This window comes from Erinaceus europaeus, chromosome 19 (genome assembly GCF_950295315.1).
Source record: "Erinaceus europaeus chromosome 19, mEriEur2.1, whole genome shotgun sequence".
Classification (NCBI taxonomy): Eukaryota; Metazoa; Chordata; class Mammalia; order Eulipotyphla; family Erinaceidae; genus Erinaceus; species Erinaceus europaeus.
Window position 1 is genome coordinate 50562790 of NC_080180.1, and position 26482 is coordinate 50589271.

At 44.6% G+C, this 26482-nt stretch overlaps 1 protein-coding gene across 1 annotated transcript in view; it reads left to right on the forward strand.

Annotated features, from left to right (window-relative positions):
• TMEM154 (transmembrane protein 154) overlaps positions 1-25413 on the forward strand; it is a 47939-nt gene extending 22526 nt beyond the window's left edge. The window contains exons 4-7 of the mRNA XM_060178952.1: positions 3338-3365; positions 4726-4811; positions 7080-7137; positions 21342-25413. Of these exons, the coding sequence (XP_060034935.1) occupies positions 3338-3365; positions 4726-4811; positions 7080-7137; positions 21342-21357 (188 nt within the window). The 3' untranslated portion in view covers positions 21358-25413. The remainder of the gene's footprint in view (positions 1-3337; positions 3366-4725; positions 4812-7079; positions 7138-21341) is intronic.
• Positions 25414-26482: the final 1069 nt, after the last annotated feature.

Consider the following 26482-nt stretch of genomic DNA (forward strand, 5'->3'; position numbering starts at 1 on the left):
ATGCAATGGAGAAAACCCAGAACCTCAAAATAACTGCTTACAGCAAAGGTTTTTCGATGGAGACAGCATTTCAATGGAGATAGCATTATTGCTTCTTTTTTCTTAAGCAGAGACAGAGAAGCAGAGAGAGAAAGAGAAAGAGAGAGAAGGAGGGAGAGGCCCAGCATCAAAGCTTCCTTTACTGCATTGGGGGCCAGCTCAAGCTGGGATGTGCACGGGGCAAGGCAACACACTATCCAAGTGAGCTGTGCCACTAGTCCTTGGGCTGATTTTTTAAGAAAAGAGTTATTTAGGAGGCTGGGTGGTGGCACACCTGGTTGAGCGTACCTGTTAGAATGCGCAAGTAGCCAGATTCAAGCCCCCGTCTCCACCTGCAGGGGGAAAGCTTTGTGAGTGGTGAAGCAGGGCTGCAGGTGTCTCTCTGTCTCTCTCCTTCTCTATCTCCCCATTCCCTCTCGATTTCTGGCTGTCTCTATCCAACAAATAAAGATAATAAAAAATTTTAAAGAGTTATTTAGTTATGAGAGAGAGAGAGAGAGAGAGAGAGGAAGAACCAGAGCATAGCCTCTGGAACATGTAACAGCAGGGAGGGAAGTCAGAAACTCATGCTTGAGAGTCCAACACTTCGCCCACTTCACTAGTTTTCTTGACTCCCTGAGTGAATGAAGGTTGAGCGAGGCAACGGCACTGCTGGTTAGCCGCATAGTGCATGAGCACTACTCAGAGAGGCTGAATGTTGAAGAGGTTAGAAGCTGCTGGCCCCCAAGCCCACCCAGCCCTTTCTCCTCTGGGCCTGTCCAGTTTCTTTTCTTTTCTCCTTTTTCTTTTTTTTGGGGGGGGATGAGTGCTCTGTCCCCTGCTCTGTGTCACACTCTTCCTACACCTCCAGGCAGCAAGTCTGCAGTTGTCTCCTTACACTCAGGGGGTGGAGGAAGGCTGCTGGGAAGACAGCCAGCGGGCAGCAAACCTCAGAAACACACGGAGGCCACAGGACACCTGCTCAGTGCAGGGCACCTCCGGCAGGAGACTCTCTCTTGCTGATTCTCAGTTCTGCGTGGAAACGAGAGCAGTCTCTCGCTGGCATCTCTCGCTGGCATCTTCTCCCTGCCCAGCCAGCCCTCTGTCGATGCACAGAGAAGGGGGCTTTCTGAGGCTAAGTGGGTGGACTATGTGTGCTGGAGGAGGAGGACAGCACACGCAATGGAAGGTTCATGGGGAAGGGGGAGAGAATGGAAACGAGGGCTCAAGGGGGTGGTGTAAGCGCTACACTGGCTCCCAGCTGCGCAGGGCGGTGGTGGCTGTTAATGAAGACCAAGGCCAACGCAGGGGAGCAGGCGGGCGGGTAATTGCTCTCCCTCCGGCCTAATGCTCCGCTCCACCCGAGCACTCCCAGATGTTTCTCCGGTTGCCATGGCGGCCGGGCCAGGGGTAATGGCCCTGGAGCCCAGGAGGCCAGGCCACAGAAGGCTTTCTGCTCGGTTTGAATACTGATTCGAGCAGCCTCCCATTTGGTGCATCTGGAGCTAGGCAGTAATGAGGGGTTTTTAGCTTGGCCACCAGCATCTGCTTGCCGCCAGCCTGCGGGCACCCCCAGATCTAAGAGTTAATGCATGCCCCCCCAACAGTGGAGCTGGGGTGTCGCGGATGAGTTGGGAGGCTAGTAAGCCGGAAGATAGTGGGAGCACTAAAACAGGGTGGTCTCTGTGGGCCACCTGCAAAGGAGGTCCCCTCTCCTAGGGGTTTGTTGACTGCAGGAGCCCGTAGGGAAAGAACCTGCAGAATTCACATGAAAACAGCAGATGCATCAAATAGAAGACTACACAGTTCCTGTCCCCATGGAAGTTTCTGAGGAGCCAGGCTCCAGGCTTCTGTCTGAAGATGAAGCCCAGGGTCCCTCCTGGGTGAGCAGTGGAGGGCCCACCTGTGCTCAGCCCTCTCAGATCAGAGGAGCTGTTAGCAGGGGCCCAAGACACAGGCAGCCCCAAGTGCTCAGTTCCAGGTGTCTGCTGGCTCTGAGTCCTGCCAGGGACCTGCATTCCTGCAGGTAGGACAAAAGGAAGTCTCTGGTGGCCATAAAGAGGTGGGGGGGGGGTGTTCTGCAAAGCCGGCTACTTAGTTTTCAGGGCTGGCCACTGGCTCTGTGCCTTCCCTCATTCCTGGCAGACCCCTGCCAACTCAAACACAGCCTGTGCTGGGCCAGCGGGCTCCCACATGGCCACAGCTTCACTTAGTGTCAGATCTGCATTCAAGCTCTTCTGCTAACAGTGCCTGACTCTGGCTTCCACCAAGGGCAGCCAAGGAAGGCTTCCTGGAAGGGCTGCTGTCTGGGTAAAGCCAAATCCCCAACAGCCCCCAGTGCTGGCCGATGCAGAATCAGGTGTGCTGTTTCTTCAGCCAAAGTCTAGGGGGTGTTTCTCAGGTACTGTGCTAGCTGGGGGGTGGGGGGGATGGAGGGTGAGGGCCCCTGACCAACCAGATGGACAGAGTCCCTTGGCCTTAAAGAACTAAGGTCTAGTGGGAGAAACAGGAAGAAAGGATTAGATGGACGAACCCATCACTGGCCCATTGTGGCAAAAATGCCACAGGAGCTGAGTAGGGGACAATCAGAAGTGAAACACCCCCACCCCATTTCTACAACTAGAGCAGAGGCAGGCTTCCCTGAGAGAGTCCAAGCTGGGGCCCCTTGCTCTGCTCCAGGGCAAAGGGACAGTGTGACCATGTTCAGCTCCTGCTCTCAAGAAGCTGCAGCACCTGTGTTTGCAATGGGGACACTTGCAGGGATGGGCCTTTTTTTTGCCCCCTTTTTTTCTGTCCCTCATTGCTGTTTTCCTCTTAGAGTTGGTGACAAACATGAAAACAAAACAAAACAAACAAACAAAAACAAAAAAAAAAACAGAGATAGGACCCAAAAGATGGCTCACTGAATAGAGTACACACACCTTACAGTGCTTGAGGCCCTGGGTATGAGCACCAGTGACCACAGTGGAGCATCATGGGTAACGCCAAGGGAAAGGTCCAGGGATGGTTCTCCAGGAGTGGTGGATCATCCTCTGCTGTGTCTCCCCCCCTTTGTTTGTCTCTCTTGTCTCTATCTCTTTTACTCTCTGATACCCTCAGTACATGTGTGAGGCCCTGACACACATAAAAAACGCAGAGGGGTTAACATCTGATCTGAAGTCAGGCTCATCTTAGCTAAAAGAGAAGCTAGTTACCACTCCTTAAAAATGGACTGGAGGGCGTCTCCATCTCCACGTGAAGGAGATTTCCGTTGATTTGCAACAAGGAGTTGTCACAGACAAGCAACCCTAACATGACCTTTATCTCCATTCTCTTCTAGATGAACTGGGAAGTGAAAGCTTGAAAGTGTAAGTGCTGCTCACTGCTTCCTGTCCAGCCAGGTGTGGACAAGGATGTTAGGGAGAGGGGGTGAGAAGCCCAGCTTCCTTTATTAATATTTTGCCTCTGGAGCCATGGGAATGAGGGCAGTGACCCCGGGCTTAATTTTCTGCCCTCTGATCTGCCTCCTTAGGAGACAAAGGCACTTGGGTTCTGACACCCATGGGGGTTTCCGACTCCCAGAACCCCAGGAGAGGTCCCTGGCTGTCCCAGAAGGAGTGTCCCCAGCCCCCACACTGCTATGTGGGTGGTCAGGATCTGGGCAGGGGTGGGAGGAGCCTCGGTTCAAACAATCTTTTTCTGTCTCCTACCAATTCCAAATGCATCCTGGTTATGTTAACATCTTACCCAGACACCGTCAAGGGCCTGAGTTAATTTACTCTGGTTAAACGTGTTATCATCAGGGAAGTTGCCTTCACTGATGTAAAGGGAGGAGAGCCCTTCAGAGCCTTAAGTCCATTAGATGGAGAAGTTCAGAGGGTGGAAAGCGGGAGGGGAAGGCATGGAGAAAGAGAAGAAAAGGTAGGAGGGAGGTGGAGAGTGGGGCAGAGAGGAAGCCTGGGGATAGGCAGAAAAAGAGTGATGAATAAAAGGAAGAGAAAGGGGTAAGTGGTGGTGCACCTGGTTGAGTTCACAAGGACCCAGGTTTGAGCCTCCAGTCCCCACCTGCAGGGGAAAAGTTTCATAAGTGGTGAAACAGTGCTGCAGGTGTCTCTCTGTCTCTCTTCCCCTCTATATCCTCCTTCCCTCTCAATTTCTGACTGTCTCTATGCAATAAATAAAGATAATAGTAAGGGAATTAGGCAGTAGCACAGCGGGTTAAGCACACATGGCGTGAAGCGCAAGGACCGGCATAAGGATCCCAGTTTAAGCCCCCAGCTCCCCACCTGCAGGGGAGTCACTTCACAGGCGGTGAAGCAGGTCTGCAGGTGTCTATCTTTCTCTCTCCCTCTCTGTCTTCCCCTCCTCTCTCCATTTCTCTCTGTCCTATCTAGTAATGACAACATCAATAACAACAACAATAAAAAAACAAGGGCAACAAAAGGGAAAATAAATAAATATTTTAAAAAGATAATAATAAAAAATTAATTAGAAAAAAGCCCTGGTGGGAGCCTGCCTGGACCTCCTGGCCTCACTCCCACCCTCACATTGGGCTGTACCCCCTCTTTCAGGGGGTCAGGATTTCCTTTAGACCTCGCTTTCTATTGGCATTTGGGATGTTTCATGGGTACAAACACCCCCTCCCCAGTCACTGAATTAAGACTTCCCCAGATAGACACCAGTGTACTTTCTCATTAAGTTTTCTGTTCTCTCGCTTTTTCTCTCTAGCCCCATATTTGAGGAAGACACACCTTCTGTTATGGAAATTGAAATGGAAGAGCTTGATAAATGGATGAACAGCATGAACAGGAACGGTATGTGGTGGCCTAATGTGTTTCAGTTGGTTTGGGTTTAGCTCATGTTTCTGTCTTTTCCAGAGAGAGAAGGCAACCCAGGAGATGGCATGGTGGCAGCGTTCTGGCCTTCAAGGCAGGAGGTGTCAAGTTCAGTTCCTGGCATTGCATCTGTCAGAGTGCTGCACTGACCTCTCTGTCTCATGAGACAAATCAATTAAATCTTTGAAAGAGGGAGGGAGTTTGAGAGGGAGTTAGTTGAGAAATGCCCCAGAAATCCAAGAGTTTGGAGGTGTGAGCCCACTCCTCCTCAGGCACAAGGATATAATCACCTCAGGTCTGCCCTCCTTAAACAGTTTCATTATGGTACTGGGGAAACAGTGGTCACATGAAAGATTTTCATGCCTGGGGCTTCAAGTTCCACCCAGCATATCAAAAGAAGCCAAAGCTGAGCAGAACTGTGGTAAAATAAAATAAATAAATAAATAAATAATAAAATATATACATATATATCTTTTAAAAATATTTTAATGAGAGAGAGATACCAGTGCACTGCTCAGCTCTGGCATATGGTAGTACTGGGGATTAAACCAGAGCCTCAGGCATGAGATAACCATAATAATAATAACCATTATTATTCTGTCTCCCCAGCCCATAAATGCATTTCTTAAACAGCAGTTTAACTATAGCAGTAGTTGTGACCACATAGTATTTCAAGCAATCTTCTTCAAATAGAAATAAGGCCTTTTTTTTTTCAAGCAAGGGAATTAATCTGGTGATGTCTTTTGTAGTAGAGATATATGGTTTTAATTGTATTTGAATGGAAACTATGACCAAGTATAATTCACATCGCTCTGTGCTATCTAGAGTGATAGACAATAGACATGTGTGGCTATTTAAAATTGATATTTAATAAATTAAATACAATGCAAAATTTCCTTCCTCGCTCACTCTAGCCACATTTTAAGCCCACGGTGGCCACTTAGGGGTGTGGACACTGAGATGATTTCCATCTCTATAGACAGTTCCACTGGAGTGGTCCTGGAGGTGGTGCAGTGGGCAGAGTATGACCTCTCGGGCATGAAGTCCTGAATTTGACCCCTAGTGGCACATATACCAGAGTGATGTTTGGCTGGCTCTCTCTCTCTCTCTCTCTCTCTCTCTCTGTCTCCCTACCCCTCTCATTCTTCTTCTTCTGGTGTTTGCCCTTCTTCCGTAGCCAGTCAACAGGTCAGGTTGAAAGCTGTCAGGAGCTGCTTGTTGCTGGCTTTGAAAGTGACTGGGATCCATGTGGATTCAGTCGGCTAGGAAGGATCCTCAGTTTCCCCAATGAATGGGTACTCACGGGATGCACCACAAGAAGGTCGATCCAATGCATCCCACCCCTCTCATTAATTAATAAGATATCTTTTAAAAAAGAAAAGAAAGTTCTACTGGAAAGACTGGGAAAGTAACTCAACTGGGAGAGTGTCGGACTCACTTGCCTGAGGTCCCTGGTTCAATCCCCAGCACCATATGTACCTGGGCTCTGGTTTCTGTCTTTTTTTTCTCTCGTATAAAACCCTCCCTCTTGTAGTAAATAAACTTTTTTTAGAATGTTCCACTGGACAGCATTAACAGATAGCAATATAAGTGTGCCAGTAGGACTTAATTTCTACCTGATGTTCGACATTAATTGTGGTATTTCCTAGTTTTCATACAGTTGGTACTTGAAATACTGGTATTTAAAATGATGACACTATCTTTTTTTGTTCCTTATCGATCGATATTGTTTAACGCTCTGAAATCCACTATATTGTCATAGCATTGATATTTTAACACTTTAAAATATTTTGTCTTATTTATTTGATAGAAAGAAATCTAGAAGGAAGAGGGAGCTAGAGATGAAGATAGAAAGGCACGGAGAAAGACCTGTAGCACTTCTCACAAAGTTTCCCCCCCCCATAGGTGGGGCCTGGGGGCTTGAACCCTGGTCCTTGCACATGGTAACATATCTTAGAAAGGGCAGGTTCATCACTGCTTGGGAGCTCAGGCCTCAAAGAACCCCCCTACTGCTTCTTAGAAAGGGCAGGCCTGATGAAGCCTTCTTTCTGTGCTGTTAGCGTCTTTGCCATTTCAAGAGCCTGGCCCTCATTAATCTTTCCACCTTGGAAAATCCCCAGTGAGGCTGTTTCTGCACAACTTGTCATACAGAGCAAGGCACCAATGATGCTCAGCAGAATAAGTTGTGTGAATAGAAGAAAAAAAATTGCAGTGACTAACAACATACTTGCTGTTCTTCTGTCCTAGCTGACCATGAATGCTTACCTACTGTAAAGGAAGAAAAGGAATCAAACCATAACCCAAGGTACTTTCAGCTTCCACCGTAGGTGGCACGAGGGTGGGGTGCTGAGCTCTGGTGTTCACCCTTTAACCTGTCTGTAAATTTCTTATGGTTGTGTATATGGGCGTATATGTGAGTGGTGTGGAGTAAAGGAAGCATGAGTGATGGCAAAACATGTTACAGTGCACAAGGACCCAGGTTCAAGCCCTGAGTCCCTGCCTATAGAGGGGAAAGCTTTTCTTCAAGTGGTGAAGCAGTGCTGTAGGTATCTCTCTCCCTATCTCCCCCTACTCTCTCTATTTCTGACTGTCTCTATCCAATAAAAAAAGATAATAATTAAAATTTAAATAAAAATAGAAAGTTTCAAAACACATATCCCGGCAACTGGATAGAGAAAGAGAGAGACAGAGACAGAGGGACAGAGAAAGCAGAGAGAATAGAACAGAGAAAGAACGAGCGGTACCACAGCACCAAAGCTTCCTTCAGTGTGGTGTGGACCAGGCTGGCACCTGGGTGATGCATACGGCAAAGCAGCACACTAACCAAATGAGCCATTTCACACACCCATGACTCTTTTTACCTTTAGAAGTCAGTTAGCACTGATACTTTCTTGTCCTCCGAAAGAGATACTACTGAAGGTTTCAGTCATAAGACTTCCTGATGATGACAAACACAGGTGTGTTGCCTTGGATGGATATTAATAGATGTTTGTCATGGAAAACAGATGGAGGTGGCAGTCTCAAATGTAAACGAGGGTGAGTAAAAAGGACATACAGTAAATGCACAACACAACAAAACCTCACCCAGGTGATTAGATGAGAGAAGCTGGAGGGCGATGAAAAAGTCATACCGCATTCTACCACTAGGTGGCTCTGCTTGATAGAACATTTTAGAAAAAAAAAAAATCAGGCCTTGAGAGAAGTTCGATGCTGTACATTCCCCAGCTTTTGTGAGGGTAGAAATGACCAAATCTGGATGCTTTTGATCAGAATGTAGAAAGTTCTGGCAGGAAATAGGAGTAGTGATTCAGCGAGTGGGGAACTTGCTCCACAGAACACCATTGTGATTTAGGGGACATTGAGTTTTTGGTCGGGGTAACTCAGAAATGGCAAGTGAGCAGAGAATTTGAGCCCATGAATGAGAAAAGTCACTGCTGCAGAAGAAATAGAATGGGAATGGTGAAATAGCTCACTTGGATAGTGTGCTGCTTTGCCATGTGCAAGACCCGGGTTTTGAGCCTGGTCCTCAGCATATTGAAGGAGTTTCTGTGCTGTTCTCTGTTCTCTCTCTCTCTTTCTCCCTCTGTTTCTCTCTCTCTCTCTCTCTCTCTCTCTCTCCCTCCCTCTCCCTCTCCCTCTCCCTCTCCCTCTCCCTCTCTCTCTCTCCATCTCTCTCTCCACCTTTCTCACTCTCTCAAAAAAGGATCATAGAAAATCCTTCAGACCAAGAGAAATGCTTGCCCTCTCCCCCCTTCTCTTGGTTAGTGTTGACCAATTAACTTAAAAGCCTACAGAGTGCTGACACTTGTGGGCTGCGCCTGAGGCTAAAAACTACAAGGAAAAAGGATTTTTAGGCAGTGGCTGGGGCTTTAGGATAACTTGTCTCCTAGCACCTTCGGCAACTTCCTCTAAACCTAAGAAGCTGCCTTCCTGCCTCCCAACCATATCACCATTGGGTCCCATTAGAGCCAACAGTCTACAATGGCATTCTCAAATTCAAAGGTTTTTTAAATCGTTGTAACTACAGGCCTGCCCAGATGGGTTTTTTTGAGAGAGAAGGACCTTACTTACATCCACTCCTTATTGTAGATCCCAGGTACCCCTCCTCTCGAGATAATTTACATACTAAAATTCATCACTGGTCCAGAACAAATTCTACCCTATCTAAATGAGGTCACAGATAATTGAAATTTAAAAACAGAAAGGGGGAGTGTTCCAAAGATCTTGACAAAAGAACATTTCCCCTGCATCTTTATCTTAGTGAAAGTGAGCCACTGTGTATGGGCAGCGTGAGGCTCTGATGGCCACAGTCCTGTGTCCTGTGTCCTGTGTCCTGTCTTCTTCTTCTAGCGTTTGCCCTTCTTCCGTAGCCAGTCAACAGCGTCAGGTTGAGCCTGATGTAAAGTTTCGAGACCTCCTTTGAATCTGGAGAGGTGGCAGTCGTTGACTATGTGGGTCATAGTCTGTCTGGAGCCGCAGGGGCAGTTCGGGTCGTCTCTGGCTCCCCAGCGATGGAACATAGCGGCGCACTGGCCATGGCCTGTTTGATAGCGATTGAGGAGGGCCCAATCATAACGTGCTAGGTCAAAGCCGGGTTGACACTTGCAGGGGTCTGTGATGAGGTATTTGTTCTTTACCTCAGCTGACTGCCACTTGTGAAGCTTCCCACCTCCCAATGGGAGCCAGGGACTTGAGCCTGGTTCAAGTGTATGCTAATGTGTACACTCTACCAGTTTGCCATCACCTGGCCCCTTCGAGGATATATATCTTAAAAGATCTTTTTTGGGTGGTAGCGCAGCGGTGCAAAGTGCAAGGACAAAGCCGGGTTGATGCTTGCAGGGGTCTGTGATGAGGTGTTTGTTCTTTACCTCAGCTGACTGCCAACTCTGTTTCCAAGAGTCTGGAACAGAGAAGTTCAGTGTAGGCGTAGGGGACCAGATTGGGTGACTAGACGTCAAGCATTGGACAGGGTGGGCGAAGATATCCGCGTATATTGACAGGTCCGGTCCAGCGTAGACGTAGGAAATGAACTTAGATGATGCCGCATCCCGACGAATATCTGGCGGGGCGATGTTGCTGAGAACTGGCAGCCATGGAACCGGGGTGGAACGGATGGTTCCAGAAATGATCCTCATGGAGGAATATAATTTGGAATCGACCAAGTGGACATGGGGGCTACGGAACCATACTGGGGCACAGTATTCTGCAGTGGAATAGCATAATGCCAGAGATGATGATCGTAGTGTGGAAGCACTCGTGCCCCATGAGGAGCTGGCCAATCTTGCAATGATGTTATTCCTTGCACCCACCTTTGCTGCAGTTTTTATGAGATGTTCGTGAAATGACAGGGTGCGATCGAGAGTAACGCCAAGATAGACTGGCTGGGCTTCGTGCCGGATTCTCGCATCGCCAAGGTGCACATTAAGCTCACGCGAGGCCGAGGCATGGTGTCCTGTGTTTCTGATGAGCTTCTCAAGGGATATGGAGGGACGGCAGTTTCTACGCCTGCTTCCTCTTCTCTGAAATTACTTGCTGCACAAAACCGCTTAATTTAGAGGCCTGAATGGTAGTGAAAGCTTCTTAAAAATCACATTTCTAGGACCAGACAAACAGCTCCTTGGACACATGACCCAGGTTCAAACCCTGTTCCCACTATGTGGTGGCGGATTTGGTGCTGTGGTCTCTTCCCCTGTCTCTCGACATGTCTGAAAAGTCAGCCCAGAGTGGTGAAGCCATGGTGAGGACCAAACAAACAAACCAAAAAAAGCCTACTGATGACATTTCTTTAATAATAAGAGGTTGGCTGTGGATTAGTTGCTTGTGGTGGGGGAATTGCAAAGTGGTTATGTAAACAGAATCTTGTGCCTGAGGCTCCAAGCTCCCTCGTTGAATCTCCCACAACATCACAAGCCAGAGATGACCAGTGCTCTGGTCTCTCCCTGTTCTCTCTCTGTTTCTTTCTCCCTCTATATCTCGCTAGTTAAAAAATAAATACAATACAAAAACAAAGAAAGAAAAAAAAAGAAAAGGGAGGAAGGAAGGAAAGAGTAAACAAGTGCTTGCTGATTTCATTCTGTAAAGCAACAAGACTTAACCTATTAAAAACCTGCTTTAGATGAAATTAATGGAAATTTTCATCTTTTTTATTATTACTGACTTAATATTGGTTACAAGCGACTCCCCTGCAGGTAGGGAGCCAGGGGCTCGAACTGGGGTCCATACACCAGTCCTTGTGCTTTGTTCTGCCAGCTCCTAATCTGCCCAGCTCCCTATTATTTCTGTAATGACATATCTGTCTGTCTATCTATATATATTTGTGCCCATTTTTATGGTCCTGCCTTTTCTTCCTTTCTAAGTCATACCTACTACTACTGTACCTACTACTACTTCTTAATGTCTTTCCTTTTTTCCTCTTTTCTCTGTGGGTCCTGATGAAATTGGGGTTCAGAGCCCTCTAGTCATCTTCCCTTAATAGTTCCCCCCATCTGGGAGTCTGGACCAAAATTCTTTTTGGGGTGAAAAAGGTGGGAGTTCTGGCTTCTGTAATTGCGTCTCCGCTGGACATGGGTGTTGGCAGGTTCATCCATACTCCTAGTCTGTTTCTATCTTTCCCTAGTGGTTTTTATCATTTTTAAAAAAGATTTCTTCGTGTATCTGTTTCAGTGAGAGTGAGTGAGAGAGACTGCAGTGCTGGGCATGGAACCTGGGGCCTCACATAGGAGAGTCTAGCACTCTCCCCACTGAGACTCATCCTTGGTTGCCTAATTCCTCCCTGGTTGCCTAATTACCTTTTGTAAAAAGAAGGCTATTTGCATTTCTCTCTTGGTCCATAGTGACCTGACCTCAGGCAATGGGACAGCTGCTAGGCCTTCACTTTACCCCTCCTCTGTGAAGTCAAAACCAATGTCGTAGAACCAAGGGTGATGAGTTCAAGTCTTTGCTATCATGAGCATTTTCTCATGATTCCAAAGGCTGTTTTCCTACGTACGGCAGGTCAAGATTAGTTTTCAGACCCTGAAAACTCAGGAGTGTGCAGCACATTCAGGGCAGAGCCTGGTACAAAATAAGCTCTCCATAAATATGGGTTATTATTATTAAGTTAAAAGTAATCAGCTGAAGCTCACAGTTTTTTGACTATTGGGCATATGTCCTAAAGTCCAAGGTCATCTAGTGCGTGTGTTTGTTTTGTTTTTTAAGATAGAGACAGAGAAGCAGGAGACCACGGCCCTGAAGCTTCTTTCCGTGCAATAGGAGGCGTGCATGAACCCAGGTTGCACACATGGTGAAGCGGTGCACTACCCCAGTGAGCTCTTTTATCAGCCCAAGGCCAACTATGATAGATTGTGGGTGTGGGGCATTGTAGCCCGGTTTCCCTGGTGGCTGCTTCTCTGAACTTCACCAATTCAGAGAAATCAGGAATTTAATCTAGAAACCATGAGGAGATTGTCAGCTCCTCTCTGTCGTGACCCCATTTATCCTGGTGACGTCAGTACAGCCCCTTCCGCAGTATGAAGTTTTGGAAACAGCTCCAAGATGATGGGATGTGGATAATCCAATAATGGCAAGGAAATAAGATTTGTCTTCTTTTTCCTCTGAAATCAGGTAACTTGTTAGTGTCACAGGCAGAGGAGACAGGCTTGAAGACCTGACTTTGACACTCCTAGACTCTTTATTCTGAGACAAGTCATGTTCATCTCCGAGGTTTGGTTTCTTCATCTTGAAAAAAAGAAACTGTGTCCTCCTGGTTTCAGAGTCACAAGAAAGAACAAACCACTTCATACAATATGAAGCACCGTGCAAGTGACACTAACTCTTATGTTCTGGGTATAACTCTCCCCATTGGCTATTTATTTATTCATTTATTTTGCACCTATAATTTTGGGGTAATATTTTATTTTATTTTAATAAGAGATACATAGAGAAAGATATATAGAGAGAGGCCCAAGCACTGCTAAGCTCTGGCTTACGGTGGTGCTGAGGATTGAACCTGACACTTCAGAGCCTCGAGTGTGAAAGTGTATTACAGAACCACTACGCTGTCTCTACCACCCCTCACTGGCTTAAAATTTTTTTTTTATTGTTATCTTCATTTATTGAACAGAGACAGTGAGAAATCAAGAAGGTTGGGGAGGTAGAGAAGGAAAGAGAGAGAGAGAGAGAGAGAGAGACCTGCAGCTCTGCTTTAACACTCTCAAACCATTCCCCCTGCAGGTGGGGACCAGGGCTTGAACCTGGGTCCTTGAGTATTCTAACATATGCGCTCAACCAGGTGTGCCACCACCTGGCCCTTCATTGACTTTTTAAAAATATATATCTTTTTTTAAAAGATGAATTTTAGGTTCAGAGCAAAATTGAATGGAAAGTAGAGAATTCCCACTGCGCCCCCCCCCAACACACACATGCACAAGCTCAACCTCCTCCACTGTCACCACACCCTTTCCCACACATTCTCAAGGATCAATTAGTCTACAGTGACATGTCATAAACACCCAAGGTCCCCTTCCATTCTTGACCTCCCTGCATTCCTCCCTCCATCAGGTAAATCATCTACAGGTGAAGCCAATAATGCAGGAAGTATTTATCTGTCGATCAATCCATTAACTGATTGGTTGTCTCTTCTCTTGGGCTTCACTACTTCAGGCTGTTTTTTTTTTTTTTTTCAGATAGAGTGATATGGGGGCTGATGGTGGAAGGGATCTCAGAGCACCAAAGCTTCCTTCAATACAGTGGTGGCTGGGCTGGAATCTGGTCTTGCACATGGCAAAGAAGTACACTATCCAAGTGAGCTATTTTGCCAGCCTGCAAAGGTAATACTGATTAGTCACTAAAGAATGGCCTCAGCAGTGAACACATCTACCCATCCTCTCACTGACACAAAATGTTTTAGGATTTATGGTTCTGAACTCAGTGGCAACAACAACAGCACACACACAAAAAAAACCCAAAAACCGAAAACCGATCAGTCAGTTTTTCGCAGAACAGTCCAGGAGAGTTAATGGACAACTTTGTGAATTTCTTACCTTCTCTTTGTTTTGTTTTTTTCTTTCATTACTTTTGAGAAAGTATGACTGCAGGTGTAGGCATTTGAAAGATATCTGTTGCATACCTAATATGTCTCTAGCTCTTTCTCCATCTTGCCAAGATAGAAGAGAAGGAAAGGAGGAGAGAAAGAGAGAAAGAAAGGAGAAGAAAGATTGTCTGAACAAGTCAGGAACTCAGAGAGGTTAAGAGTGTGTCCAAATCCACACAGCACTGAGTGTTATCTGGGATAATAATCAGGGAGTTTCTTTAAAAACATCCTTTTTTTCCTCATTTAATTTTATCAGCTAATTAAAACAAAAGATATTTTATAAATTAAAAGACAAATTAGAAATGGAAAATAACCCACTTAGAATCAAGAAGCCAGCTAACCAGGAGCTTAGCGTGGGAATGTATCTGGCTTCTGATGTCTCCTCCACCCAGTGCTGCTACTGGGAAAACTGACCCTTTCGTGTCAAGAGCACAATTTGTGCTGAACCAGAAATTCTGGCCTCTCCACCAAGTACATCTCTCCGCCTCTTCCAATTAGTTTACATTTTTTCCCTCTTTTCCTTTCTAGTCCCTCCAAAGGAGAGACTGAAAAAGTCAGCAGTTACCCCATAATGAGCCGGGGTCCATGCTCCCAGAGGGTTAAAGAATAGGAAAGCTATCAGGGGAGGGAATTGGATATGGAGTTCTGGTGGTGGGAATTGTGTGGAATTGTACCCCTCTTATCCTATGATTTTGTCAGTGTTCCCATTTCATAAATAAAAACTTAAAAAAAGAAAAGAAAAAAGTCAGCAGTTGGGAGTTGGGTGGTAGCACAGCGGGTTAAACGCACGTGGCACAAAGTACAAGGACCAGCATAAGGATCCAGGTTCGAGCCCCCGGCTCCCCACCTGCAGGGGAGTCACTTCACAGGTGGTGAAGCAGGTCTGCAGCTGTTTATCTTTCTCTCCCCCTCTCTGTCTTCCCCTCCTCTCTCCATTTCTCTCTGTCCCATCCAACAACAACAACAATAACTACAACAACAATAAAAAGCAATAAGGGCAACAAAAGGGAAAATAAATATTTTTTAAAAGTCAGCAGTTTTCTGCTTCAGGGCAGAAAGTAGCTTATCTGGTAGAGTACACACTTTACCATGCCCTAGGACTCTGGTTCAAGTCGCCAGGTATCACATAGAAGCAACATGCAAAGACAAAGCTTCCTGAGTGGCAGAGTGGTGCTGTGGTATCTCTCATCTATGTCTCTCTATTATTTTATCACATTTAATCTATTTATTTTAGATAGAGAGTGCACTATCCAACTGAATTACTTTGCTGGCCCTCTCTGTCTTTCACCCTTCATTGGGGAGAAGGAAGGAGAGCCTACTGTGAGTGATGTCAGTTTGTGTCTCTCAGTCATGAGCTAAGTACTATGAGGGGTACAGAGTACCAGTTTATAATCTTGCAGTTGGTGATTACAAGTAACAGTGTTAAAAAGCAGGTGTGTGTGTGTGTGTGTGTGTGTGTGTGTGTGTGTGTGTGTGTGTGTGTGTGTGTGTGTGTGAGTGAGTGGCAGAAGACGTGCTACATTGAATGAACTACAGTACTGTTTGTAAGGTAGCCCAGGTAGAGTATGTCCTCACTCTGGCACGACCTGTGTGTGCCTCCTGGCCTAATTTCAGGCTGGGCTGGAATGTTCCCTGTGTGACCTCCGCAGCTCCCCCAGGTCAGGCGTCTTTCAGAAAGAAGAAACATCAGACATCAGAGTGATGCAGAGAGAGGTGTCTGATCTCATAGCTACATGACTCTGGGTTCAAGTGAATTCAACAGTCCACCCCCCAAAATCCAGCTAGAGCATCACATCAAGTTCAGACTTAGCACAGGGTTCCTGCCATCTATTGGAGATGGGACATTCGCCATGGTCATAAAGAGGGAGTGTGAGATGAGAAATTGGTCAGGAGAAGAAAGATGGCTGATTCCCTGTGGTGCTCGCAATAGAGACAGGCATCAGGGTTTCAGCTGGCCTCGTTTAACTGTTGGCAAGCCAACGAGATACCATGTGTGTGACCCAGGTTCCAGCAAGGCCCCTACCACATTAATGGAAGATTGTGTGCTACAGGATGGCTCTCTCACTCTTTCTCAAAATAAACTAATAAGTAAAAAATTATAAGAGGATGATTTTTTAAAATTTCTTTATTGGGGAATTAATGTTTTACATTCAACAGTAAATACAAGTTTGCACATGCATAACATTTCTCAGTTTTCCATATAACAAAACAACCCCCACTAGGTCCTCTGAAGGATGATTTTTAATCAGTCCATTTTTACAGTGTTGGGTCTGTTCCTATACAGACTTTGGGGAGAGGTGTCTGTAGTCTTAAAATAGCCCCCCAAGAAAAGCCGCTTGTTAACACCTCCATCATAGATCAGTTACTAGGGCTGCACATCAAGACAAGCCAGAGAGGCTAATGCAGGGCCTCTCATCTACTGTCACTGTGTGGCAATCACCAAGATATTCTTAATAGGGAACTCTAGAGTTCCCCACTGGGACAAATCTCTGGCCTTAGTTGATCATTTTTCAGGGGTGTTAAATAGCTAGGAAGACAGCAAGAACATGTCTAACTAGATCAAAGAATGAGTGAGTGTGAGAGAGACCCAGCTGGTGGGCTGAGCCCAGCTTGTAGGCTTGTTCCCTGGGCCCCTGGTCACAACATTCTGGCAGAAATTTGCAGCTGGGAACTGCTTCACTGTGAATGAGCAGGGTCCCATAGTAGAAGCAACTCATGCCCACACTGGGGCAGGCTCTTTTGGTGGCCATGTCAAGTAGTTCACAGTACTCAGAGCTGTAGCAAGAAGTACCACACATGGACAGTGAAACCTACTGAAGGTTCTAACTGGACCATGGACCTTATTTAAGTGCATCTTTTTATTTTTTATTTATTGGAGGGTTAATAGTTCACAGTTCACAGTAAAATACAGTAATTTGTGGGGGGGAGGGCGAGTGTTAGTGCATTGGGTTAAGCACACAGAGTGCAAAGTGAAAGGACCAGCAGCAAGGATCCTGGCTTGAGCCCCAGGCTCCCCACCTGCATGGGGGTCACTTCACAAGCTGTGAGGTTGGTCTGCAGGTGTCTATCTTTCTTTCCCCCTCTGTCTTCCCCTCCTCTCTCTGTCCTATCCAATAACAGCAGCAGACCTGAACCCTCCCCCACACCCCAGAATCTCTTACTTTGATGCTCTACACCAACTCCAGTTCAAGTTCTGCTTTGTGTTTTCCCTTCTGTTGTTATTTTTCAACTTCTCTCTATGAGTGAGATCATCCTATATTCATCCTTCTCTTTCTGTAAGTGAATCTTTCTAGGGTGTGGCGGTTTGCTTTTGGAAGCCGGTGTCTTTAAGCCTTTTGGTCTTTGGAGCAATGTTTATCCACAAACACTTATTAATGTGGAATCTGCAGACTAAGATGAATGTGTCTGTCATACAGTCATCACATGCATTTTTTTCATGTGTTCTCTATCACAACCCTTTAAGGTATATGGTAATGTAATACAGCATTACAGTATAATGCTATTATAGTGTGTGGGAGGGCAGCCAAGAAAACAGAAAATTTAGGCTCAGAAAGGCAACACGTTCAAGGTCACATAGGAAGGAATTGACTGAGCCCTGATTCAGTGGCTGCCTGACTCCATGCTCTTAGCTGCTCTACTAAGAAGGCCACTTGCAAACACCCATGACCTATGGCCAGAAAAGCAGAGCAGGATGGGAACCACCCAGGCAGAGACAAGTAAAAAGCACGTGGAAGAGAGCTAAATGAACTAGGTCAACTCTCATGAAGGGAGGTAAGAGATTTAAGCAACTGGAGAGACTGTGATCCCGGATGAAAGAGAATAGAGTGACAGATGGTCATTCTGGACCCAGAGCAGTCTCTTACAGAGTATAGTGACGGTTTCAGGAAGCTTCAAGACGCTGAGCTGTGCACAGTTGGCCTTGACAGTTCTAAAATGAAGCAGAAAAGATGCAATTGAGGGGGGAGAGGGTGACGCAGGAACTTGCAGCAAACTTGTTCTAGTAATTAAAACTGTGTATACTCAGAGCCAGATAAGAATTATTAATGACTTGGACTTGGAGATTCAGAAGCAGCCTTCTGTCAGCATCTAATTTATTATAAGAGAAGTATCAAATAGCAACTGTATTCTTCACTAAATAATCTTGGGACAATTAACATTTAGAGAGAATACTTAGAACTCTACCTTCACATAAGAATACACACCAGATAAGTTTCAACATTAAAAAGAAAGAAAAGTAGGTAAATGTTATATTTAATCTTAAATATATGTTTAATCTGGAGATTCGTTTAAAAGTGTAGCATATGAGTGGGGAACCATATTAGAAACCATATACAGGGCAGGTGAGAGAGCTCCCTTGGATAGTGGGCTTCTTTGCATGTGCATGACCCAGGTTCGAGCCACGGCCTCTACTACATTGAAGGAAGCTTCAGTGCCATGGTCTCTCTCACCCTCTCTCTGCCTCTCTGCCTCTAAAGAGAGAGAAAGAGAGAGGGAGGAGAGAAAGAGATAGGAAAGAAAGGTATAAAGAAAGGCACATAATTAACTATAGTAGAGCTCAAAATTTCTACACTTCAGAAAATACAATAACGGATCTTCAGTGGCACAATCGGTTAGCGCGCGGTACTTATACAAAAAATATAATAACAAAAATAAGGGAGGTGAGAATCGGGCAGATACATATATGTTATGAGCAAAAGTTATTACTCTTAATACACAAGCTGGTGAAAAGATAAGTGTCCCATTTTAATCCTGAGCAAAGAATATCAATAAGCAATTCAGCAGAGGAAATGAAAATTATCAAGAGAGCTTTGAGAAAAATGTTTATTCTTCCTAACAACGACAACAAAAACCATAAATACACCATTTTTACTTAATGGATTTACAAAATAATGAAAATAATATCCAGGACTGAAGAACCTGTGTGTATGGCGGGGGGGGGGGGGGAAGGAGGCTGTTTCCATAAAAGAGTGTGTTTATACATACATTGTATAAATGATACCGGAAGAGTGGTAATTTGAAAATGAACTCTTCAAGCTTTAAAACTACACTTGAACCTCCCCTAGGTGTGTATGTAAGGGTGAAAATCGGAAGTGTACACAGATGTAGAAATTTGTCTAATAAATAAAAATAAAACTAGATTTCATCTAAATGTTTAATAATAATGATATAGCTAAAAAAAATCAATCTAGAGAAACAATAAAATGCTCTGGAACCTCTTAAAAGAAGCAACATTAGTAGCCAGGAAAGATAATTATATACCAGTGACAATAAGAAAATCAGATTATCGTACAAGAGGTATACTATGATTCCATTTTGAGACAAAAAAAATTAATGTAATTCATCAAAGGAAAAAAGTTGGGGGAGGAGGAAGAACTCTAAAAACATTCACTGCAGGGCGATTGTCAGTGCCTTTGTTTTGCTCACCTGTATTTTCTATTTTTTTCAACAATAAATATGGATTGGTGTCATAATGATTCATTTAAAAGATCACTCCTCTTATAACTGCCAGACTCAGATCAGTGCTGTGGACAAAAGAAGACTTGTGCCCACTACCACCAGCTTTGTAATAGAGTCGGCCTAGGTAGCTGAAATTTCAAGATAAGGCCACATGAAGGAAACATGAAATTCAGAGGCTTATGTTCTATGGAGATGAACTCCTGGATCTCAGAAATATTATCTTATTACCACCCACTTTCCAAGAAATGAGATGTCGGGTTTTTTTTTTTTTGGGGGGGAGGGCCTTTGGGGCTGCTTTGGTGAAGTGGGTGGTGCTGGCTTTTGTCCCTGTTCCTCTTCAAATAAAAAATAAATTCTTAGTCCTTAATGGGTTTCTAGTTTAAATAAATTTGGGTACGGAGGTTGTCTTTGCCTGCCCTTAAACATGGGCTCTTCATAAATATATTTGAAGCTACATTTATCAACATCACCTTCTTTATTTTTCTTTATTGGGAGATTAATGGTTTATAGTCAACAGTAAAATATAGTAGTTTGTACGTGTATAACATTTCCCAGTTTTCCACAAAACAATTCAACCCCCTCTAGGTCCTCCTCTGCCATCATGTTCCAGGACCTGAACCCTCCCCCTACCCTAGAGTCTTTTACTTTAGTGCAATACACCAAACCCAGACCAAGTTCTGCTTTGTGTTTTCTTATTCTTCAACTTCTTTTTAAAAATTATTATTGATGATTTAATAATGATCAAAAATATTGTAGGATAAGAGGGGTACAATTCCCACCACCCGAGTTTCATATCCCATCCCCTTCACAGGAAGCTTCCCTATTCCTTATTCTTCTGGGAGTATGGACCAAAGATCTCTATGGGGCACAGAAGGCAGAAGGTATGGCTTCTGTAATTGCTTCTCTGCTGGACATGGGCACTGACAGGTCGATCCATAACCCCAGCCTGTCTCTAACAAACATGGGTCCTTCTTACACAATTTCTTCTCAACACAGTAGATAAACACACAGACATAGATATCTTCCCTCTCCTTTCATCTATTGGTTTTCCTATTTCTCTCCCTTTTTCTCACCTACTGATGGACCCATTCATCCATTCATTCCCCCATTCATCCATCTACCTACCTACTTACCTACCTATTTATCATGTTGCTTCAAAGCCTCTTTGGAAATCTGTGGTGTTCAGCTTGAGTAACACTCAAATGAGTCTCTTACAGCCTAGACTTGCTTGTGACCTAAGGATATTCAGTTCACACTGACTGTAACTTTCCAGGTACTTCCTCTGAGACAGAGGTCACTTATAGCAGAGGTGTGCATTAGGGGCACAGCCCTAAAAGAGCAGCAGGTCAGCCCCATTTCCAGGGCATTTGAGTAAAGGTGTGGCCTCACCTGAGAAAACCCGTGACACCAGCTCTTGGGCAAAGGTTGCCAAGTCAGTAACAAAAGCACAAATTAGCCAATAGCAGGGCTGTGTGCAAATACCACATCCATAATGTCCGTCTCCTCAGACTCAGGACATGCCAAGTGGATTCGAAGTGACGCTGAGGAGGCATCTCTTGGTCCTCTGTGGCTTTGAACAAAACGGGCTTTTGAAAGCATGGGTCATAGAATCTAGAGGGAAAACAATATATGGGAAAAAAAATTAAAGGAACTAAAAAAAAAAAAAGGGCAGTTTGGCATATGTTCCTGGAGCAAGGGATTGGATTTAATTAAAGGGGGAACTCCAATTCCATCTGCTCCCTCCACATGGGCCACCCTGGGCAGAGATGTGGGAATGAGAGCTGGGGACTGTTTCTTGGCTTTTGTAAATCTCCTTCTCAGGGATCAGATACAAAACCCACAACTGACTGTTGTCTGGGGGACTGCAACCTCGACATGACAGCTTCCTGACCCTTCTTGTCTGCCACTTCCACCCTGGAGGGGTCAGCTCTCACTCACTTCTTGGAAATACACTATTGTTTCATTTTGTTTTCTTTTCACAGTGACAACGAATCCTAAACATTGAACAATGCTCATGTTTTCCAAGAGAAGCAGCCCTGGAGGGAGCCGGCTGGGCCTGCCAACAGAGGATGAAGAGGATACGAATTTAATTAATTTCAAAGCAACATAGATGCAAGAAAACCTTCTGCTATTTCTTCCAACGCCCACTCTGCCTGGTAATGGCATCACCCTGGCCTGGAAGAATGTGTGATTGAAAAGCACAAGAAAAAGGTCTGGCTGCCAGCCACCAACAGCCTCCCCTCCACACCTGCCTGGATTCCTCTTCTTATAGTTAACAGCACCCACTCTGGCCCTGTCCTGTCCTTGTTACCTGTCCACGTCATTTCTTAGGTCTTAAGTCAGGAGGATGGTTCATCTCTGGTTTCCTTCTGGGACATCACTTACGCAATTCCCTTCTTACCCAGCTAGCTTTGGGTCTTTTTTTTTGGGGGGGGGGGTTCTTCAAAAGCCTCTGGCAGGCCACTTAACCTTCAGCAGGAACTTTTTTCACAAAGAGTGAAGACCAGCGAAAAGACATCCAACAAAGCAATTGACTCACTAAAACTTCTAGACTCTGTGTGTGTGTGTGTGTGTGTGTGTGTGTGTGTGTGTTGTATTAAGCTTATTACTCCCAACAAGAAGACACAGTGCATGACTTGTGGCTCTTGAGTTGACCAGACCCAGTTGGGAAGTTCTCAAAGGAGTAGGAAACTCCTCCACCTTTCCCCAGAGCTTATTCCTGCCTCTGTCACCTCACGGTGTCTCTGAGATCTCTGAGATGGTTTTAGGTAAGCAAGATTTAAATCACAAATACCTGTCCCGGCAGTTAGTCACACTCAGCCTTTCCCAAGAAGGGTATTCTGGCTGAAACATGCCCAGGCCTCCTGTCCCGAGCCCCTCTTTACAAGTACTGGCTGCCAGGAATACGCTGATATGCTTAAAGGCTGAGTTCCAAGCTGAGGAGGTGGGTAGAAGATGGAACTATCTGGTGGGTCTCACCGCCACTGTCAGGCTGTTTGGGGACTGCTGAATGCCTTGGCAAAGGATTGTCTTTGTGGCATCTAGCTTCGACAGATTTACCCGTCAACTTCTCATTAGCACATCCTAATGTGGTGCGTGTTTTCACTTCTGATTTGAATATTCAGATTCAATTTGTGGTCCACAGTGACTCTCAGCTACTTGTGCCGAAGCTGCCTTTTCCTCTGAAGCCATCATTCCTAGGCCTATTTTACTACTTTCACGGTTGTTTGTTTTCATTCTGGAGCTCAGAATGAGTCTCAGCTTGCTTCCCTCTCTAAGACTCTAAGATTTTTTTTTTTTGTCATCAATGGAGTTTCACTGCTCCAGGTTGACAGGAGAGAGAAAGAGAGAGAGAGAGAGAGGACCACAGCCCCAAAGCTTCCTCCAGTGCGGTAGGTGCTGGGCTCCAACCTGGGTGCATACATAGCAAGGCAGGTGCACTGTCCAGATGAGCTATTTTGCTGGCCCAGTCTCTAAGATTTTTGCTGAATACTTTAGCACACAAACTCCACCCAACATGATGCAATAATGATCTTTACAATCCAGAGAGGTCTGAGGGATCCTGGACTCTCACTTTCATGACTCAATGTTATATGTTATGGTTAAAAAAGGAAGAAAGAAAGAAAGAAGAAAGGAAAGAAGGAGGGAGAAAGGAAGGAAGAAAGAAAAAGAAAGACGTCCTTGCAGCATATGTAAAATAACCTCCAGTTCCAGAAGAAGCAACTGTCAGCAACCTGCTACTAACTTGATACCTGAAAAATGTCCTGATGTCTAGCACTGTCAGGTGTCCAAGGCATTTATTTTAGAAAGACAGCTTCTTCCGCCACAATCTATGAAGTTAGCGGTCAAAACAGACAAGGGTCAATTCTAGCATCTTATATCTTCTTATTATGATCCAGTCAATAGGCACCGTATACTAACAGTGATTTTATAAGAATTGATTTTAAGCCCAAACTGAATTCTGCTTTTACTTATCATTAGTTAAAAAAAAAGTTGCATTAATTTGCCCAAGTGTGTGTGTGTGGGGGGGGGGGCCAATCAAGAGCAAAACCTGAATTTAGACTATTTTAAAGCTATGACTGTTTTACGCACTTTAGTACATTTTAAGATACCCAGGTTAATGCTACTGCCTAGTCAAACTCCTCGGGAAACCTGTTTCATATGGATGTAAGGGTCAGCCTGTTCCTTTTGATTCAGTGATGTAATCCTCTGAGGAACTCATTCTTACCCAAACAGGAGCCCAAATAGTGAGAACTTCCACCTGAATGTCTGGGTAACAGAAGCCACTGCAGGTCCAAGCGCTCCTTCAGAAAAAGATTCTCCTCTGCTCTTTGCCTTCAGTTGTCTAAACTCTTCAACCTGGAAGGAAGCCCTTCTGTTAAGTAAGCATAGAATGTAGACTTCAATTGTGTCTTCTCTTGGGATGTGTACAAGTTCTGGAGGTAGTGGAGTGGTGAGACGTGGCTTCACACTGGGAAGACACTGTTGAAATCTCAGTGTGGGACTGAAATTTTATACTGAATTAAATATACATTTGCTACTTTTTTTTTAACTCCTGTGTCTATTCAGAATGAAGTCTAGATTTTTCCATTTAACCATCTGCAACCGGTAAACCAGGGTCATTTCATTCACATGCAGGCCACATTTCTTCACTGCATGCACTAAAAGAGTTAGTGTGGACTGGAATCACTCACCTTGGTTAAAAAATGTATTTCCTGGGGGCCGGATGGTAGAGCAGCAGGTTAAGCGCACATGGCACAAAGTGCAAGGATTCCGGTTCGAGCTCCTGACTCCCCACAAGCGGTGAAGCAGGTCTGCAGGTGTCTATCTTTTTCTCTCCCTCTCAGTCTTCCCAGACTCTCTCACATTTTCTCTGTCCCATCTAATAACAACAACAATAACAGCAATGACAAAAATAACATTAGTCACAACAACAAGAGTAGCAACAAGGGCAACAAAATGGGAAAAATGGCCTCCAGGAGCAGTGGACTTGTAGTGCAGGCACCAAGCTCAGCAATAACCCTGGAGGCAAAAAAAGAGAAAAAAAAGTAGTACCCAAACAACCAATTGCTTCAATTATTTTTAACAGTTGTTTTTTTTTTTTTAACGTATTGTCTTGCATGGCACCAAAATATTTTCTCTTAGTCCTCAGGAAGGTGATTATTTGTAGGTGTGTGTATGTGGGGGGCTGCTTGTTTGTTTTGCTCTATTGCCATTTCAGACATGTCAGTTTCATGAGCTAGCAATCCATACACATATATAAAATAACTTTCTTTATCAACTCTTAATAGTGCTCTAAGCTCTTTTCAAAATGATATTTTAAGGGTAAACATCTCTAAACCAACGTGCCTCCAGTGATATACAGGCTTTCATTTCAATGCTAGATGTTGGTCTGATTAACAGATAAATGGGAGTCCCCCGCCCCCACCCCCACCCCCCGCACAATTAGACTTCAGGTGCTGGGGACTTAGTTGCTCAAATACCTTGGAACTTAACACATTATCATCTCTGTCTATGGCACTTTATGAACAAGTAATTGAATCTTCTACAAAAAAAAAAAAAAGCATTTTCACATTCATGTTTTTGTTTTAAGTTTTTAAAAAATCTAAAATTTTTTTTTTTAATTTACTGATGAGAAAGATAGGAGGAGAGAGAGACAGAACCAGATATACATTTGCTGGTACATGTGCTGCCAGGGATTGAACTCAGGACCTCATGCTTGAGATTCCAGTGCTTTGTCCATTGCATCATCTCCTGGACCACACTTTTTTTTTAATCCCTCTGGAGTGAATGAGATGGATGATTCATAGATATTACAAGCAAGAAACCACATTTCTTTTTCAATATGAAGATCCCAGTTGAGGCCAATATTTATACTATCCTAAGGTGAAACTCCTGAAATTATAAGAAGCATCAGGAATATGAAAAAAAAAAAAAACCCTGTGTGCTGAGTAAATGTCAAATTTCAGAAAAGACATGAACTATATTTATTAATTCGAAAACTATCTGGCAAAACAGTAATGATCGTTTTGGTAACTTGTTTTTAAAGTGAAATGAGAATAATGTTGCTTTTTTTATTTTAAAAAAATGCTGCATTTGAGGGACAAGGAGATAGCTCATCTGGAAGAGTGCACGGCTTACCGTGGGCGAAAGTTCAGGTTCAAAGCCCGACACCACATGCAAGTACCGTGACACTGAGGGAAAGTCCCACATTTTGAGGTGACTGTCCTTTCTCTGTGTCTTTATCTTTCTCTCTTGTGGGGAGCCACATGTGCCCTCAAGGTTGCTATTGGCATGGCCATAGAGTTTATGTTAAAAGATAGTTCCTGGGAATCGGGTGGTGGCGCAGCGAGTTTAGCAAGAACTGGCTTGAGGATCCCAGTTTGAGCCCCCGGCTCCTCACCTGCAGGGGAATCACTTCACAGGCGGTGAAGCAGGTCTACAGGTATCTTTATCTCCCTCTGTCTTTCCCTCCTCTCTCCATTTCTCTCTGTTCTATCCAACAACCACAATATCAGCAATAACAACAGTATAATTATAACAAGAACAACTAGGGCAACAAAAGGCAAGATACAAGATACAAAAAAAAAAAAAAAAAAAGGGATAAGATAGTTCCCGCTTCCCTACACCTTAGAGTCTTTGTTAAAAGATAAGGTCTTTTTCCCCATGAATCACCCAGGACCTTCCAGATAAACGGCTGACTACCATGACAAATAATATAAAATATAATCATAAATGAATAGGAAAGATACATCCCCCAATACTCAGTTGGTCAAGGCACCAAACCTCTTCTTCTATAAAGCATTCAAATCAGATGCCCTGCTAACCACGAGAAGCAGATTGTTTGTGTTTCTTTCACAGGAATCCCGGAAAAACCATCTGAACCCCTGCACACCCTGACGTCACTCACTAGATGGCACGACTACCGTGGCACACCCCCCAAAACCCTAGATGTCACTCAACGCGATCTGAAGAATCTGATTCGCAGACTCCAAGGACAGAACCCTTTTACTGCTTGTCTGCCTTTCCTGCTTTTGCTTTGACCTGTCACGTTTTGGCGGTTCCAGCTCACAATCTACAGAAAAGCAGAATTCCAGAGGCTGACCTTCCTCATGCAGCATTT